We start from the raw sequence: 20,522 nt of genomic DNA, 5'->3' as shown, positions 1-20,522 counted from the left end.
CAGTTATTACTAAGAGTCATCTAAATGACTTAAATGAAGCCATGCATATGACATAAAGCCATTTAAATTAAGCAATTACAGTCAAAGAAGAAAGCCAAAATTCTATCTACTAAAGACTGATCATCAGGAGAAGCAAAATTTGATAATTCCATACGGATTAACCACAAATCAAGTGGGAGAACCATTCAATTAAATTAGGTCTAGTCCAGGCTTCACCACTGATACCTTAAGAGACTTTAGCCATATCAACTAGTCTTTACTGTTTCTCAGTTTTCCCAATGTTATAATGCTGTAATACCTGTTCTACAACTCTATCAGGATATAAAGTGAATGAAAATACTTTGAAAAAGAAATAGAATGCACTTATTTTTTTAAGTGCTCACCTGACCTAAAATAAAACATTTTGACAGAAACAGCACAACCTTTGTTTTAGTATTATTTTTACATGAAAGACAGAAGCCTCAGAGGAAATGGAATATTCTACAAAATTTAAGATTGTTATCTACTGTAATCTTCTTCTAATTAAAAGCTAGCACAGGGAATATAAAACAATCACCTTTTTCAAAAAAAAAATTATTATTATTGGTAACCTTCCCTTGCAGGTAACATTTAAAAAGCTAAATGCTGCTTACTTATTACTTTAAACATGTTAGCATCTTATATACTATGCAACCCAGAAGTTGTTAAAAAACTCTGTATAATATGTAAATGTCTTTTTAGCACATTTAAAATATGCAAGTAATATTATTTTCATTAAATATGATTTTAAAAATCCAATGAGACATCTCTTAACCATTAGTCACAGTTACAATGCACATTAAATATCAAGTAGACTACATAAAGTTACAACTGGTGAAATAATAACTACAGAACTACATTGTGATTTAGAACTATAGTATTGATTAGTCATAGAAAACTGTGATTTCAAAACAAGTGCATTAACGTTGTCCTGAAATAAAATCAGTTTGTAAAGTAATTCTTGGGTTAAGATTCTTGAACTCCTTGCCAAAAAAAAAAAAAAAAAAAAAAAGTGGTTTTTTTTTTAACACTATGGTAAGATAAAAACCAAAAATTTAAATTTACTATGATAATCAATTGAGCAAACACAACTACAATGGCACTTCTAAAAATGTTTATAATTTATGTGTCAGTTTCAATCACAAAATGAGTAAACCACCACATTAAGTATTTTCTTTGCTTAGTATACTGGAATAAACTATTATGATCTAGTTTATAATTTTAATACAATTAATAAATGTTATCTTCATCAAACATGAAAAATATCTGATGGTTTTTAAAACAATTCTTTATAATCTTAAACTATTTTTTTAAATGCAGCTGTTCATTAAAATTTGTCTATGTATTAAAAAAAAAGAATCGAGAACAGTCTAGCTACTTAAAAGCTTAGATTTAACAGATTTATGTGAAAACCAAAAAACTGTAAGTCACTGACCTCAAGTGTGACCTTTTTCAATCCATACTGTTCTGGTTTACATCACTATGCGATAAAAGGGATCTCTTTTACTTGAAAAAGCATTTATTCCCAATAGGGAATGAAGAAAAAAAATATTTTTTACTAGTGTTCAAACATTTGTACAAGCACTACAAATGTGAATATTAAAAAATTTCAAACCAAGGAAAAGTTTCATCACATTTGTAAACTTTCTATATAATAGGCATTATACTGCTAACACTCTTCATTCTCTAGGAGCTATTCCTTTTCGTTATAACTCTGTGGAATATGAGAAGTAAATGGTAATGATACCAAATAATTTAGGAAAACATTTAAAATTTTACTAAATATATGACATAACACTATGGCTGATTTGCTATAGTGTTTTGTTAAAGGTTATACTTTGCACAATAATAGAACATTTATACAATAAAGTAATTTCAGAAATAAATGTAGTAGTGAGGAACATTAAGACAATGGACCTCTAAACTATTTAGCTATCACAAAAAGTTTGAAAGAAAACGTGTTGTAGGTAGGAAAAACAAAGCAAACAATCTCTGCCCATCCCCCACGAATTCTGGACTGAAACTTTCATAGAACACTAATATTTCTTTCCAGCAGCATTTTATGAAATAAGGTATTCAATGGCAAGGATGGATATATAAAAGAACTGAAATGTTCATTGTTTCACACTTCACCTTGAATATATGAAATGTCAATGACAGTTTATATGCTAAAAACATGTCATTCTTAAACCTGTAATCATAGAATACAGTTGTTTAATCCTTGTAAAACTCTCTAAGCTTAAAAAAGGGTTTTTTTTTACAATAACTTGAATTTTTTATAGTGTAGACTTTAAGAAATACCTTTTAAGTTTTCAGATATCCCAACTAATTTTATATTTCTTTTCTAAATACAAGAAGAAAAAACTAATTCCAGTATAAACATTTATATGTCACAAATTTACTGCCCATCATAGCACTGATCAGAGTCATTTTCAAATATTAAATACTGGGGTTGAAAATAATAAAATCATTTTTTATGCAACTAAATCATTCAGGTGTGGCTTAAGCACATTTTTAAAAATGAAAATAAATTTCATGTCATTTTTAAGTTCTAATTAACAGATCCCTTATTTGTGAATTTAATATTTCTTTAAAAGCATAACAACTTCTTACAAAGGATGACTTGGGGACTTCTAATACATCATTTATTTACATATGTTAAGGCTCAGTCTTTCATATTGTTTTCAGGCCACTTTATTAATTAAAGTACTCATAACAGTACTTACCAAATTTATGCTTCCTGTAGGAGACCCATTAAAAGATTCTGTGAGAAGGGAAATTCAACTTAGTATACAGTAAAAAACTTTTGAAACAGTGCTTTACCTATCTAAGGTTCAAACACCAAGAACAAAAGTCACACAAGCCAAGATAGAACAGTAAATTGTGGTACACTATTCCCAAACACCTATTCCCATTGTTTTCCAAGCCAGATATTTCAGTGAAAATAGGTATGTACCTAAATTGCTCCCCCCCAAAAAAGGTATTTATGTACAGGAAAGCCATTATTATATATTTTATTCTCACAGTATCATATTAAGCTGTCTAATACAATGTAGATATGAGGTAAACACTGCAGAGTGAAGTCCACTAGGAAATGTCAGAGGTATTTTGTTATTTCTGTCGCACTGGATTAATATTACAAATAAAATTATTCTTTAATATGAAGGATAAATAGATTGACTTTTAATATATCTATAAAGTCTACTTATTCTTGGTTGTTCTGGATCAAAAGTATTCAAAATCTAGATTCTTAAATGTATATACAATAGAACAAAAGATACATAAAATTCCATGTGTAATGTCATTTAATTAAAAAGCAACTAAAATTATTTTTAAAAAATAACATTAGAGAGTAAGTGAATTATTAAAATTAATATCTTTCCCTCAGAATTTTAGTCTATATCTGAGCAAATTAGGTTACCAATTAAGATATCCCTCTGTTAAAAACACAAATGAATATATGGTAAAGCAATATTCATAAACAGTTTAAAGTTAATGTATGGCTTGTAGCCCTTAACAGATTATTTATAATTTGGATCTCTAGATGGGTCTTCAAAGGAAATTTCTATTACTCTTGAAATAGGCTGTTGGTGTTGCTTTCCAACGTCAACAACTCTAAATGCCCAAGAACATTTCTCGGTTCCTCAAAACTTTGGTCACAAAAATAGGAAATCCCACCTAGGATTACCCCTTGGTTAACAGCAAGGTGAAAATTAAAATGAGTAAACAAACAGTTCTCTAACCTCCTTATTCAATTATATGCCTCCTACCTCCTTCTGTGGTCTGCCCACCTCTTAAGTCTTCCCACCAAAGACATGTCAAATTAAAAGAGAAACTAGGAGCAAAACAAGGCACAGTTTACTTTCTTGATCAATAATAAGATCCAGAAATAGAGTCTAAAGCCAATCTAGGTCCACATTTAATCAAAACTTTAATAACTGCTTATTAATATTAGAAAACAAAGAAACTATTGTTTGACATGATGAGAAAAACGTGATTGAAATTAAAATTTAAAACAGCACAATTTAAATATTTTTAAAAGGCTGTGAAAGTATGTTTTAATAAAGGAAAAAATATCTCCTCCTAAAATAATTTAAAGCTGAACTAACTAAAGAAGGCAATCACGAACAAAGAAAAAGAAAAGGAAGAATGGGGAGGAGAGGAGAGAGAGCATGGGTTAGCATGCCATCCAGCCACCTACCTATCTACCTACAGAACTTTAGTTAAATAGGAATGAAATTTCTTCCACAGCAAAGAAAAACCACCAGCGGATACTATTACACATGGTAAGATTTGGCCCACTAATTCTATGCTCAATTTAGGCTGCATTTTCTTAAAATCAGCTACACATTAAACACTAGATTAGGTAATTATTTCAAAATGTATAAAAAGTAGCCAAAACTTCATGACGTGGCACATATATACAATGGAATATTACTCAGCCATAAAAATAAATGAAATTGAGCTATTTGTAATGAGGTGGATAGACCTAGAGTCTGTCATACAGAGTGTGAAGTAAGTCAGAAAGAGAAGAATAAATACCGTATGCTAACACATATATATGGAATTTAAGAAAAAAAAATGTCATGAAGTACCTAGGGGTAAGACAGGAATAAAGACACAGACCTAGTAGAGAATGGACTTGAGGATATGGGGCGGGGGAAGGGTAAGCTGTGACAAAGCGAGAGAGAGGCATGGACATATATACACTACCAAACGTAAAATAGATAGCTAGTGGGAAGCAGCTGCATAGCACAGGGAGATCAGCTCAGTGGTTTGTGACCACCTAGAGGGGTGGGATAGGGAGGGTGGGAGGGAAGGAGACGCAAGAGGGAAGAGATATGGGAACATATGCATATGTATAACTGATTCACTTCGTTATAAAGCAGAAACTAACACACCATTTTAAAGCAATTATACTCCAATAAAGATGTAAAAAAAAAAAATACACAAAGTGCCAGGAAGCTTAATTTTAAAAGTCAGACAATGAATTTATAACCAGAAGATTTAAGAAAGGCCTATTTTTCATTAAACAATCTTATAAAGACAAGAAAATCATAAGCATCACTATTTGAAAAAGTTGCAGCAAGTGCCTAAAACCTAAACACTGACAAAGATAATATACCTAACTGCCATTTTTAATAATAATGTTTCATATTATACCCATCATTCCACATACTTTTTTCAAATCGTTTCAAAAAAGGGTTAGGCAATTTCTCAGTTATAAAATATATAAAAGCTCATCAATTAGGACACAGAATGTTAAAAAGCAATGTCTTAGAAAGATGAAAGATATGTGTATATATATATATATATATATATATATATATATATATATATATAGACACACACACACACTAATTCCAAGCTACAATCAATGATTCCGATTTGAGGGACTACTCAATGACTGATATATAAGAGAAGTACATTTACTTCAGATCAAAACTAGTTGCAGAAAAAAAACTTTTAATTTACTTTGTGTTTTAAATAAGTATGAGGTTTTGAGAAGTTTGAAACAACATAAATAATTTGCTTCCATTAGTTGCATACAAGACAAATATAAATGGAAGCTAGAAGTCGATTTAGAAGATTTTGAAGTTCTTACACTATAGGATCAAAACCTACTCCCAGAGAATATATTGTTACTGTCATCATTATACAATACTTAGACACTCATATATTAGCTGATTATGATTCAATTTATCCTCTTTCATTCTGGGTCAGATAGCAAATCTGTTTCACAATACTAAGGAAATTTCTAAAGTAGACAAAATTAAAATAAACAATAAACACATTTTAAATAGTCCTTTGTGGAAGTAGAGTTCCTACTGCAAATTTCATAGCAGCTCTGCAAAAGATTTTTCAAGAGAGACAGTAAATAGATATACTATATAAGATACTTGAGGTACACTGAATTTTACTATTCATCTCCCACAGAAGTGCTCTTAAAAAAAAACCACTTCCTCAATTATGCAATCAAATCCAGTTAATAAAATATTATCCCAATTTTACAAATAACCAAGATATTAGATCAACAATCAATATAAAAGTTATTACGACATGGAAACTTCTTTAACTAGATTTCTTAGATTATTTAAAAAGTAAAATCTTGCTGGAGAGGGTGTGGAGAAATGGGAACCCTCTTGCACTGTTCGTGGGAATGTAAATTGATACAGCCACCATAGAGAACCGTATGGAGGTTTCTTAAAAAACTAAAAATAGAACTACCATACGACCCAGCAATCCCAGTACTGGGCATATACCCTGAGAAAACCATAATTCAAAAAGAGTCATGTACCACAATGTTCATTGCAGGTCTATTTACAACAGCCAGGACATTGAAGCAACCTAAGTGTCCATCAACAGATGAATGGATAAAGAAGATATGGCACATATATACAATGGAATATTACTCAGCCATAAAAAGAAACAAAATTGAGTTATTTGTAGTGAGGTGGATGGACTAGAGTCTGTCATACAGAGTGAAGTAAGTCAGAAAGAGAAAAACAAATACCATATGCTAACACATATATATGGAATCTAAAAGAAAAAAAGGGTTCTGAAGAAACTAGGGGCAGGACAGGAATAAAGACACAGACGTAAAGAATGGACTTGAGGACACTGGGAAGGGGAAAGGGAAGCTGGGACGAAGTGAGAGAGTGGCATGGACATATATACACTACCAAATGTAAAATAGATAGCCAGTGGGAAGCAGCCACATAGCACAGGGAGATCAGCTTGGTGCTTTGTGACCACCTAGAGGCGTGGGATAGGGAGGGTGGGAGGGAGACGCAAGAGGGAGGGGATATGGGGATATATGTATATGTATAGCTGATTCACTTTGTTATAAAGCAGAAATTAACACACCATTGTAAAGCAATTATACTCTAACGAAGATGTTAAAAAAATATATAGAAAAAAATTTTTTTTAATAAACAGTAAAATCTCACTAATATAGACTAGGGAGTGGGGAGGATGGGTAGAGAAAATGGGGAGGCTGGAAAGCTTCCATAATAGAGGTATTTTTTAAAGCAGTGCTCACTATCTAATACATCTATTATATCTCCAACTTCAAGTGGTCCTGTCCATAAAATCTATTCATAAGTAAATGAGCATAATTAAAGCACTCTCTAAAAATAATTTCTTAGTCCAATCTTTCCCATTTACTTTGTATTTACATTGCTTATTTTCTAGAAAGTTTTTCAAATACTAGATATTTAATTAGAGTTTAATAAGTACTTCTGAATTGAATCACAAGTAAAATGGTCATCAGGTCTGAAATCTGCAAACTGTACTGTAAGTGCTGCCTCTCCCACTATTCTTAAATAACAAATTATTTACTACTAATAAAAACTGATATTTGCGTTTTAGTTTATATTTCATTTTTATATACAGAATTCCATTAAAATATGACAACTCTGAGGTAAGATATTATTATGAGAAGAATATTATTCCAGATTTACAGCTGAGAAAGAAGCTTAAAGAAATTGTTTGGCCAACATCACACAGGCAATAAGAAAAGGATTAAAATCCAAATATTATGACTCTTAAAGTCTGCTTTCTTTACTATAATATGTAGATAGAAAAAAACTGAAAGATTGGAATAAATGACTCTTACAGCTTCTTCCGGCTTATATTGTGCAGGATTTGGAAAAGGGTACAGTTAAAGAGGGAAAAAACTGTATTTTTATGTTTTATAGTTTATGGTACATTCTCAGAATCATTACTTATTTCATTTAATCTTCTCAATAATCCTATTGCTAGTCATGACTATTATTACTTATAAACAAAAGGGAAACTACCATAAAAACATTGGGGTGACATAACTCAAGAAAACATGCTTCTTTAAGAATTCTATTTTCAATAGTTACATTCAAATTTGTTATTAAATTTTAACATTTTAATTTAGTATTGTAAGTAAACTTTGTCATTTAATTACAAATTTTTAAATACATTGCAATTTATATTTGGGTTTCAAGAACATTTTTTATCTTATTTGAAAGGACTTTTTTTGGTAAGCAGAATATATACAGGAATATATATATACACGTAAGTGTACAATGTGTGCCACCTTACCTCCATCACCATCATCTGATCCTCTGAAACTAGGATCTTTTAACATATCCAGCTCAGCTAACATGCGCACATAAAGTGCATTCTGTCTGAAGGAAGGATAAAATCTTTCATCTCGTAGCATCAATTCATATACCTTATTGAAATAAATCAAGATATTCAATCATTAATACAGATAATGCAGTGATTTCCACTAATATTTCAACGAAAGCTAGATAGAGGTCTTACTGTAATGAATTACAGGCTCCACATTAACAAGATGTCAGTAATAAGACTACGTCACAACCAATAATTTTTTCTGGTCCCTACGGTACCCAAATTGTACTGAAACAGGTCCTACTGTAACACAAGCCACACGACAGCAGGTTACATAAAATGTTCCAGAAAGTAGTACTCTCTAAGAAACAAGTACACGTAAAGGCTCAAAACACATATTCAAATAAATGAATCATGTTATTTATACATCATCAACTCATAAAATTCTAGAATCTATATCTGGCCCTTCAGTCAGATTCAAATTAAACAACCCAGCTAAGGATTTTCCTCATTTGTCAATTAAATAAACAAAGAAAAACTGGCCTACCTTTTTTGTAATTGTGAAGTACTGATTATTATTACCGTAACTCACCTTTTTAGTTACCACTGTACTTTCTTAATGCTTCAATAACCTTTCATAAACAAATTACATGCATATAGAAATATACGTTGTTTTCGAGAAAGATATAATGACAAATGTTGTACATAATACCTTCCTCTGAATGTCATCAAAGATTTCAGGAGTTGGATCTTCATGATTCAAAGTATCTGCTAATTTTGCTACCAAATAATCATCAACAGTAACTCTTGGAGATGCCTGACAAACAGAGAAAAATAACAGTAGTATTGATCTTTGGAATTTCTAAATACAAGTTAAGCCTTAATAGCAGGAGAATAATAGAATCATATTATTGAAAGTAAATGCAAGAAAATCCTTGGTTTGTAAATGACACCCTGATGATTAAAGGCTGAAATAAGAGCTAGAAACTTCTTGTCATCAGGTACTACACGGTCGACCGTTCGACAAACATGGATTTAAATCTTGACTTTTGCCAAGCAACTTACCTCTCACTAGGCTTCACTTAATCTGCAAAATGGTGGTAAATACCACATATGGTTATTATGAGGATGAAAAGAGATTTACGTAAGGCATATGTGTCTAGCACATAGGAAACTCTGTCATTAGGAGTTAGTGTTGAGCACTCAGTAGTCCTAGATGTGTATTTAATAAAATACCAAAAGAATAATCCATTTGTCATTTATCATTTAACGTTAGAAACAATCCTTTTGAATGGCACTTAAAAGAGACTATGCTTATCTTAACTTGGTTTTATAATACTGCAGCAAAGTTCCAGCGTGATACAGGATGGAAAAAATCTGAAAAGTTCATTTGTTCCAACAATTTCCATCTCAAGGTGCATAATGTGACAGATACTACACAGAAATATAAAATATCATGTTCAATGTGAAAAATTACTTTACTGAAAGAAAATAACGCTGAGAAGCTAGAAATATGGTCATCTTTGTTATGTCAACTTCTGTATTTTTAGTTCTGAAGGCTCTAGAGAATAAATGAGCAACAAGGATGGTAACTTTTAGAGAAAGTACCAAAAGAATGCATTGTTCAAGTAACTTCTCTATGCTAATAGACTATCTAAGGAACAGAAAAGAAGATATATCAAGAAAAGAAGAAAAAGTAAAAGTAAGTAAGTAACCTGGGCATATACCCAGACAAAACTATAATTTTAAAAGATACATGCACCCCATGTTCAAAGCAGCACTATTCACAATAGCCAAGACATGGAAACAACCTCAATGTCCAACAACAGATGAATTGATAAAGATGTGATAAATATATACAACAGAATACTACTTGGCCACAAAAAAGAATGAAATATGCCATTTGCAGCATGTGGATAAATCTAGAGATTATCATACTAAATGAAGTTAAGTCAGAAAGAGAAAGACAAATACCATATGACATCACTTATAAGCAGAAGCTAAAATATGACACAAATGAACTTATCAACAAAACAGAAACAGACTCACAGACATAGTGAACAGACCTGTGATTGCCAAAGGGGAGGGGGGGTGGGGGAGGGATGGATTGGAAGTTTGGCATTAGCAGATGCAAGCTATTATATATAGAATGATAAACAACAAGGTCCTACTGTATAGCACAGGTAACCATATTCAATATCCTGTGCTAAACCATAATGGAAAAGAATATAAAAAAGAATGTGCATGTATATGTATAACTGAATCACTTTGCTGTATAGCAGAAATTAACACAACACTGTATATCAACTACACTCGAACAAAATTTTTTTTTTTTAGTTTTCTTTCAAGTAAGTAAACAGGAGGCAAACGGCTACACAACTTCTAATGCTCCCTTGTTAATTCAACACTCCTGGTAGTAAACCCAAGTAGGTTGTGTGGTGGTTGTTTTTTGGTTTGTGTTAGGTTTTTTTGGAGGAGGAAGAGAAGGATACTTACCTACTATTTGTTTGTGTACGAGTGTGGTGTTTTTTTGTTTCCCCCGAACTAAGAACAGGAGAACTAAACAACTTCAACTACGTGACAAAGATCAGAGAGGAACAAGATTTAAGTTAGTTTTATCCTTTCACTTGCCCTCTAAGCTCAGTAAAACTCAGTTTCTAGGAAATAAGAGAAAAATTTGAAAATAATATTATCTATTTATCTAGTTTAATTTTTTCCATAATCTCAGGAATATAGAATTGGATTAAGCCTCACCCTTGGAAGAGGGTGACCAAAACTTTCAGAGAGCCCACCTTTCAAAAAAAGTAATATGGAAGAAATATTTATACATATCTGTTACTTCTTTAACATAAAAATACAGAAGTGGGTGTTTTTCCAAAATTATCTATTAATCTGTATTCTTTTCTGTTTCACAAATGTAGTTATTTAAACAAAAGGACTAGTTAACAGTGGCAATTAGTAATTAATTGGACTAATCAAAAAATGTTTGAGAATATTAAACAATATACTTAATGTTTCTGTACTCTGATACAGCAACTTATTTTAACATATTTTAAACTTTTTACTTTTAAATTTAAATATTGTAGGTGCTATATTGTATATTCTTAAAATATAAAAATGTAAGACTTTTTAAAAGATTATACATATAATAGGACTAATTCAATAAATATATCTATATTTAATAAAAAGTAATCAATTACTTTTCTTTTTATTCCATGATCTTGTAGGGTATTTTTGTGTTGCCCTTTTAAATGATAACTTCTCTGATCTGCCTGCAGCCTTCAGGATATTATTTTATGCAGTGGTATAACTAAGTATAATCAATTGTAAAGTAAAATTCACTATGACTTTCAGCTCTGCTCTTAAGCCTACATATCCCACTTATTTCTCTAACCAGTGCAATGTCATGACATCAAGTTAAATATCCCTTCAATAAAATCATTTAGGCAAAGAATATGGGATTTTACTCACTAAAAACAACAGGTTTTTAGACCTGTAGGGATTTGTATCTCCAGGTTTGTTTCATAGACCAGCTGTTTGTCTATCAGGTCCTTTGCATCTATGAATTCATCATACAGGCTACCCATGTTTAAAATGCCCATTTTTAAGTACTTTGAAGCATAATGAATGTCATAAGTTAAACCTCTCCTTTTCAAGGAAAATGGTTTTAAAACACACAGATCATTTAAACGTGGTAAAGGTGCATTCCAAATAAACTATAGTTTTAGTAAAGACAGTGAGAAAATCCTCTTTAAACTAGCTGTTCCCTTCTGGTGATATTTGAGTTCTCAATAGCCTTAGTTCCAAAAAGTGAGTCATTTTTTTCATTATATGAGTTTCTGTCACAGCCTACACATAAAAAACTCAGTTTAGTCCATCCATTTCAAGGTTTATTTTAGTCCCTTCAAAAATCATTCAATAGTTTTAGAGAAAGCATATAAATTTGTTTACTTTAATTTATTTCACCATACTCATTCTTGATGCATTTTCAAAGGAGAGGACATTATTCTTGTCCCATTCTTTGAAAATATGATTTACTGCAGGCCACCATTGGCATCTTTACTATGACTGGCAACAATGATAGCCATCTGGAAGGCAAATGTCTAAAGTTATCTCCTGACATTTTGGTAATGTCAAAATCTCAGAAAGCTGAAGCAATAATATTGTTCAGAACATAAAGGTATAATAAAATTGTATGGGAAAGCAAGTGAATAATTACAGAAAACGGGCTTCATCAGGAAGCAAGGAAGTAATGACAGGTAAAGAATATATAGGGATCTTTATAATGAATGTTCTATTTCTAAAGCTGGATGGGGTATAAAGGTGTTTGCTATACTATTATTCTTAAAACTGTGTACTCTTTTAAGTAGGGTATATTTCATAAGGCAAAAATGTAAGCAAATGTACAAATAAGCAGTTTCCAAGTAACATTCATACTTAAAATTCAAATACAATTTTTGTGTTAAGTATAAATTAAAAGGTATTATAGCATAGCCATTAAAAGTACTGGAGTGTGAGTAACCTTGAATCTTGAGGATTTTTGTGTCCATATTCATGAGAGATATTAGTCTGTAGTTTTCTAAATGATGTCTTTGTCTGACTTTGATATGAGAATGACACAACTCATAAAATGAGTTGGGAAATGTTTCTTTTTTCTCTATATTCTGGAAGAGTTTGTGAAGTATTGGTATTATTTCTTCTTGAAATGTATGACAGAATTCATACCTAGTGAAACCAGCTAGGCCTGGGCTTTTCTTTGAAAGACGATTTTTAATTATTAACTAAATTTATTTACTATATTTTCTGTTTCTTCTTAAGTCAGTTTGGCAATTAGTGTCTCCCCAGGAATTTGTCCATTTCATCTAAGTTGTCAAATTTGTTGTCATAAAGCTGTTTGTAATATTTCCTTATAGGCCCTTTAATTTCTGTACAGTTGGCAGTGATGCCTCCTCTTTCATTCATGATTTTGGTGATCTGTATCTTTTTTCTGGGCCAATCTAGCTAAAGGTTTGTCAATTTTGTTGCTCTTTTCCCAACTTTTGGTCGTACCGAATTTTCACTATTGTTTTTCTGTTTTCTATTTCACTGATTTCCATTTTGATCTTTACTATTTCCTTCCTTCTGTTTGCTTGGGTTTGTCTTGCTTTTCTTTTTCTAGATTTTTAAGGTGAAAACGTAGATTGTTGATTTGAGATCTTTCTTCTTTCTAATTAGGCATTTAAGGCTACACATTTCCCTGTAAGCACTTCTTTAATTGCATCCCATAAATTTTGATGTACCGTGTTTTCTCTTTTTTTTCTTTTTGGCTGTGTTGGGTCTTCGTTGCTGCATGTGGGCTTTCTCTAGTTGTGGCGAGTGGGGGATACTCTTCTTTGTGGTACGCGGGCTTCTCATTGAGGTGGCTTCTCTTGTCGCGGAGCAGGGGCTCTAGGCGCATGGGCTTCAGTAGTTGTGGCTCGCGGGCTCTAGAGCTCAGGCTCAGTAGTTGTTGCGCACGGGCTTGGTTGCTTCGAGGTGTGTGGGATCATCCTGGACCAGGGCTCGAACTCGTGGCCCCTGCATTGGCAGGAGGATTCTTAACCACTGCGCCACCAGGGAAGCCCCAGAAGTCACTTTAAAGTAAACGTACTTTAAGAATAAAGGAGTCTGGAAGCCTGGGTCACCCTATTATTCACTGCTTCTCACTCTCCACTCCTCACCCTGCCTCACTGACTTTTGTTGGACTATGGCATGAGAGAGAAATAAACCTTTGTTGAGTTAAGCCACTGAGAATGTGGAGAGGTCTAACGGGTTTATAGGGCTGTTCAATTCTTGTATATCCTTGGTCATTTTCTATCTAATTGTTTTATCCGTTTTTGAGAGTGAGTATTGAAGTCTCCAACTATTATTGCTGAACTGTCTACTTCTCCCTCAATTCTGTCAGTCTGTGCTTCATTTATGTGGGGGCTTTGTTGTTTTATCATCCTCATCAACTGACCCTTTTAGAATTATAAAATGTTCGTTTCGCTAGTAACAATTTTTTGTCTTAAAATCTATTACTAATATTGGTATAGACACTCCAGCTCTATTTTAGTTACTATTTGCATTGTTTACCTTTTTCCATCCTTTTACTTTCTACCTATTATCTACAGTGTGTGTGACCTTGAATTTTAACTGTCACTTTATATCTGCATGACCCTGGACAAGTTAATTCAATTTTCTAACTGAATCAGTTTCTTCACCTATAAAACAAGGATAATACATAATAATACTATTATCAGGATTAAATAAGGCACTGTAAGGCAGTTGTGCGTAGCAGCATGAATAATGGATATTTACAAGTACTACAACAGTCATTATTAATGATACTGCCAGAGAAGATAAGAAAACAGTAATCAAAATATATTCTCACCTTTTCTGATAAATACTGTTCATAAATTCCAACAGCAGCTGCTCTTAAAAGACCTTTGGTTTGGTTGGTTTGATGTTTTCCATCTTTCTGACGACTTGATAAAACTTCTAGCTGTTGTTGGGCTGTAACCCGGTATCCTTCCACTGTCATCCAGAAGAAGAGATGTGCCTGACCTCCAGTTTGCTGCATGTAATCTACCAAACAAAATCCGTAACAACATAGATATTAAAGTCACACATTTTTGGGTGCATACAGCTGTATGACAAGTTAGAAGGATTAAAGTTTCAAATACTTAAAACTCTACATTTTGAACATATTTAGCAAATGCTTGAGGTTAAAAAAAATAGTTATATCATAAACTGGTTAGGCTGAGAAGACCAGTTATGCAGAAAAAACAAATAGAAGCACGTATTTTAAAAAAAAAATCTGATTTTTCACTAAAATATCTCTAGGGGATAAAATTGCCAGTGAAGGCTTCATCAGAAATAAACTACTTCACCAACATTCAGCTTCCATTCTCAACAAAGATTATTAATCACAATATTACTATTATCATAAATATTAAAAATAAGGTTTGGGCTCTTCAGTAAGCCATGCATTTGTTTTTGATCATGAAAATGAAGAATTAGGGAGTTTTGCTGGAAATGTCCCCCAGATAAAAGCAATTTTGATGTAATATTAATAAAATTAATAAATATTTATATATTAAAATGGCATAAAAACAAAGTCCTCCCCCATTCATGCATCAAAATGATATACACAGGTTATACACACCAAGTATTCCTGATAAAGTACTCTTTCTCAAATAACTTAAATTGAAATTCATAGTAGAATCTCCTGGGGTTTATTTAAAAGCAGATTAGCAAATGCACATTGGAGTTAAAATAAGCATTTATTTCTTCGACAACAAAATAAATCTCTGGTTTCTGAAGAAAAGGGAATATTTCAGAGAATGAGGGGTGGAAGAGAGATATATATGCCACACCTAATATCAGGTATTTAAAATCTAACAATATTTACAATTATTAAAAATTTCAAGGGTTATATTATTTTTATAAAATGGATTTACCTACCCATAAAAAATTGTAGTGCAACATTGTCTACAAGAATGCTGTCCAGGGGGACTGTGCAAAGTTTCCCAAAGTTTGCTGCCAGTTTCACAGTATTTATTTCCTACAAATAAAAGTTAATGTAAATTAATATTTCATCTATTCATTCACTAGGTTAAAGATCTTTACACAGATGTAAAAATTTAAGTTAAAATGGAATAAAAATAAAGGTTTCTCTTCTTGTACATGTGGGTGCCCAATAAAAAGTATCAGTTCACTGAATTTCCTGGAGTTATTTTAAGAGCTGCTTAGTAAATATACATTAAAAGTATGATAGGCACTCATTTCTTCTAATAAAAAAATAAATCTATTTTCATGGATTCTCTATCTCTATATACTCCAAACAAAAATGGACATTTTCGGGGCTAAAGGGGATATATAGATCCCCTTAATATGTTCAAGAATAAACAAATCCCAACATTTTCAAGTACAGATTGAAGTCTATCTACTGGGAAAAAAGAAAATATTCCCGAGTTAATCTGCTCCTAACGGAGTAAAAATTCTATAATCTTTATAGAAAATGTATTTCTTTTCAGTCTACCTAAATAGTAAATTACATATACTTCAAAGCAAGAGAGTAGGTAACTACCTACATAGGGTGAAAAAAAATTTTTTTAACAGGTTCAAATTTAGAGAATCTACATGTCCAGCATTGTGCTCAGTGCATTATACACATTATTTCATTAATCTCCACAGCAATCCTATTGGATAAATATTACCAATCCCACTCAACAGATAAGAAAGTTGAGGATCGGAAATGTTGCCTGGGGTCACAAAGCTGGTTAGAATGAGTCAGTGTCCTCAAAACCTGCTGCCCCTTCCACAAAAAGCCATAGTGTTTCTGGGAATGATTTTCACCAGCTTCTCTGCGTTCCCAAATCCATATCTCACAATCCTCTATTTTTAAAAAAAGATACACAGGTTTTCTGAAAGTTAGATAGGCTGCCTTATTCAGGGGCAGATACTAAATTAGGCATAGGAAAAGGAAGATGATTTGAAAAAAGGAGAAAAAAGCTTTCTCTGTAATTAGTATCTCTCCTTCATATAAGTATTTAATAATAACAGATTACCAACTTAAAATGTCTGGGGTAAAGCAATCTAGTCCCAGCACATGATTTCTCCTAAGTCTTCCTTCCTCAGATTTTATCACCTCTTTTTCCTGTCCAGCAGCACCTCTATAGATAGGGAATGGAAAAGAGTATTCACTATCACTTTATTTCTGATAAAAAGAATAAAGCACCTCCTAAGATTTTAAGATAAGTAGCATGGTTAAAAAACTACATCTCTGTGAAGAGTGTGAGTTTTCTTCCAAAGGAAAACACTGTATGACTTGAGCTATTAAAAAAGGTAAAGCCTGATATTCAAAATAGAATTGACAAGCTTCCAAACAAGGTTTCAAAATTTCAAAAGGATTCAATATCGGAAAGTGTTTAGGCAAACAGACTTTAAATAATGATGCGTACGGATCATTAACTCTTAAGATCTAGGTAAGGTAACTAGATAAAGAAACAGTTAAGAACAAGTGAAACCATATTATTCTTCTATTCTGAATTTACATGCATGTATAAACTCACTTTAAAATATAATTAACTGAAACAAAGACAGACAGACATACACCCGCACACACATATAAATGACAAATGTGGGCCTCAAGTAATGTAAGTTATAATTAAACTAGCAAACTAAACTCAAGATTTTTAAAAGTAAGTCTTCCATTCCTTAAGGAATTTAAGTACACTGCAAAATTACAAGACCAGAGTCACAAATAAATTTCCAATAGAAAACCAGCGTGAAAAAGGTGACTACACTAAAAACTAAAGGTAGTAAAAAATGTTTTTTTTTACATTTTAAAGCCCCAAATCTCTGCTTCTCCTTTACAATGAAACTCTTCCAAACAGCTACCTATAATCACAGTTTCTAATTCACCTCTTCCCATTTTCTCCTGGACTGACTCCAGTCAGGGTTTCTCTCCACTATTCGACCAAAATGCTATCATCAGATCACCAATAATCCCCCTGCTAGCAAACCCAATAGTCAATTCTAAATCTTCATCTTACTCAACTTATTAGTCGCCTTTGATATACCTGATCTCTCACTTCTTTAAACATTTTCTACACTTGGCTTCTAGGATATCACACTCTCAGGTTTTCCTTCAATCTCACCAGTCACTCTTGTTTCTTTGGCTAGATCTTTCACTTTGTCTTCAACACTAAGTAACTGCAGGGCCTCAGGACTAAGTCCTTGATATCTTCTTACTTAAACTCATTCTTTTAGGTAACCTCATCCAGTCTCTTAGCTTTAAATAAACATCTGATAATCCTGAGGATTCTCAAAGTTTGTTCCATCACTAAACATTCCCTTGAACTCGAGTTTACGAATTAGCATGTCTACTTGAATGTCAAACCGGGATCTCAAACTAAAACATTCAAAACTTGATTCTCTCTTCCAGACTTCCTCCTCCCTCAGCTGTATCCATTTTAGTAAACAACACTATTCATACAGCTGCTCAGGCCAAAAAACTCTGGAATCATCCTTGAGTCCTTTTTTCCTCTCTCACCCTGTATTTAATCCATTAGCAAATCCTGTTAGCACTATATCTAGTCTCTAATTACTTCTCGCATGAACCTCCACAGACATCTCTTACTGAACTAATGCAACAGTCTTGTAAGTGATCTGTTTCCATTCTTGTCCCCACCACTCCACCACAATCTATTCATCACAAAGAGTCCAAGTAATCATTTTAACTCATAAGTCACATCATGTCACTTGCCAGGGCAAATCTCCAATGGATTCCTATCACAATTAGAATTTTAAAAAATCTTACTATGGCAGTAACCCCCAAGGTTCCTCTCTAATTTCATTCCTACTACAATCCCTTTCATGCATTCCATACCAGACACAATGACCTCCTCTAACTCACCAGGCACTTTCCTATTCCAGGGCCTTTGCATGCTCTCACCCTTGCCTGCAAGATTCCTTTAAAAAAAAAAAAAAAATTCACAGGACCCTCTCCTTATTCACATCTCTCTTTGCTCAAATGTCACCAAATATCTCAGCATATATCTAAAACACTCCCAGACATTCTCTATCACCCTACTTTGCTTTACTTATTTTTTTCACATTTACTTATTTTTTACATAATACGTCAATTTATATATTGGTTAATTTTCTGATTCTGCAACTACTGGGTTGGCCAAAAACTTCGTTCGGGTTTTTCTGTAAGATGTTATGGAAATGTAAGCTCCATGAGAGAGATTTCTGTCTGTTAGGTCCATCTAAAAAAAGGTGCCCAGTGTACAAAATATAATAAATGTTGAATTTTGAATAAATAATACATGAGTAGATAAATATATAAATATATATATAAATCAAGAAATAAAAGCTTTAATTACTTCAGTATTTTTCATGCAGCTTGTTTTAACAAATACTTACACCACATTGTGTAAGATAAACTTTTTTCTAAATTCTTAGTTCTTTTGTAGAGTGCTACACTGGTTAATATTCTACCTTTTGTCATTTGCTAGATGTTTTAATGAATATGAAGTATTTATAACTAAATATTAATTCAAAAGTACTTTACTTACCTTGCCTGACTGTAACCGTTGTATTCTTGAGTCACATACTTTCTTTACAAATAATAAGCTATTTATTTGATTTTTGATGGTGTTGATATCTAAAAACAAACAAATTGATTATGAGGTAGAAAGTGGCAGTGTTACTTGTGAAATACTTTAAACATACACTTACTATAATTTAACATAATAACCAATGAATAGAGCAATTATTTTATTTAATAAAAGAAATAACTGGAAATTTTACAGTGAAATTATTTAATTAAAATTAAACCATGCCAATTATCTTTACTTCAGAGATAACTGCAATAATAAGAGTCTCATATTCAGAAAATTATTGTGCTTTAGTCTCAGCACGTATTAGCATAATAAAAGTCAGATTTACTTAAGGTGAAAACAACTAATAGCATAAAATGACATTTAGGTAAAGTTTTGTTTGAAGACACAGTAATCATTAAAGAAGTAAAACATTCTTATGCTTAAATAAATTATCAATACTTACCATCACCAGCTGTATCTAGAGATCGAAGATATTGTAATTCTTCTGCTGCTTTATCTCGGACTGCTTCTAGCTCTCCAATATTGTCACTCAATTTAATAATGTTCATAAAGGCCTCATAGTTGCAGTTAGAATCACGGATCTGAAAATAAAGTTTAAAATACAGATGGGAGGGAGACTCGTTTAAGTGAAAACAGAATCTTGGGTGCCTACCATGAGCCAGGCACAACTTTCCTCTATATCCCCACTGTTTATAACAAAACAAAATGAAAACCTCTGTACTCTTGGTACTTAAATTCTTGTGGGTCACAGACTATTAACAAAGTAAGTAAGATATATAGCAAACTACAAAGTAAAGAGCATGTTCAGGATGTCTGATAATAGCAAGGAAGCCATGATGGCTAGAGCTAAACTAAAGAAGTGTAGAAGAGTAATGGAGATCAGTGGTAATGGAGGGCAAATATGGTAGGGTTTAGTAAATATTTTGGCTTTCACTCTGAATGGAATAAATAGTTACTGGAGACTTTTAAACAGAAGAGTGGCATTCTCTGACATAAATTTAACAGAATCACTGTAATGACATAAATAACTGTTATTTCATCTTTTTTCTCCAGCCACTTGCTATTTAAGAATAGGAATGGAGTAGAAGGTTAAGTTGGATTTAACCAGAGTGTGGTTTCACCAAGCAAATAATAAAGTGAGAGAGAGAGGAAGGTAGTTGAGGATGTTGTGAAGGAACGAATGACTATGACTGCCAACAAAAGCTAAGTGAAACAGTAAGGGGAGCTATGAAAAGGTAGCCAACTTGGGAATACTGTCCATTC

General features: G+C 32.4%; 1 protein-coding gene across 5 annotated transcripts in view; it reads right to left on the bottom strand.

Moving 5' to 3' along the window:
• SNX13 (sorting nexin 13) overlaps positions 1-20,522 on the bottom strand; it is a 142,844-nt gene that overhangs the window by 49,173 nt on the left and 73,149 nt on the right. For all 5 annotated transcript variants that reach the window (XM_082631594.1, XM_082631595.1, XM_082631598.1 and 2 more), the window contains 7 exons: positions 19,702-19,840; positions 19,212-19,300; positions 15,592-15,691; positions 14,519-14,712; positions 8,840-8,944; positions 8,095-8,227; positions 2,745-2,782 (listed from right to left, as the gene is read on the bottom strand). In XM_082631594.1, coding sequence (XP_082487720.1) covers positions 2,745-2,782; positions 8,095-8,227; positions 8,840-8,944; positions 14,519-14,712; positions 15,592-15,691; positions 19,212-19,300; positions 19,702-19,840 — 798 coding nt within the window. The remainder of the gene's footprint in view (positions 1-2,744; positions 2,783-8,094; positions 8,228-8,839; positions 8,945-14,518; positions 14,713-15,591; positions 15,692-19,211; positions 19,301-19,701; positions 19,841-20,522) is intronic.

This window comes from Mesoplodon mirus (assembly GCF_964341445.2).
Source record: "Mesoplodon mirus genome assembly, chromosome: 9".
NCBI lineage: Eukaryota > Metazoa > Chordata > Mammalia > Artiodactyla > Ziphiidae > Mesoplodon > Mesoplodon mirus.
Note: the sequence above shows the minus strand (reverse complement) of the source record. Positions and strands in the feature narration are given on the sequence as shown.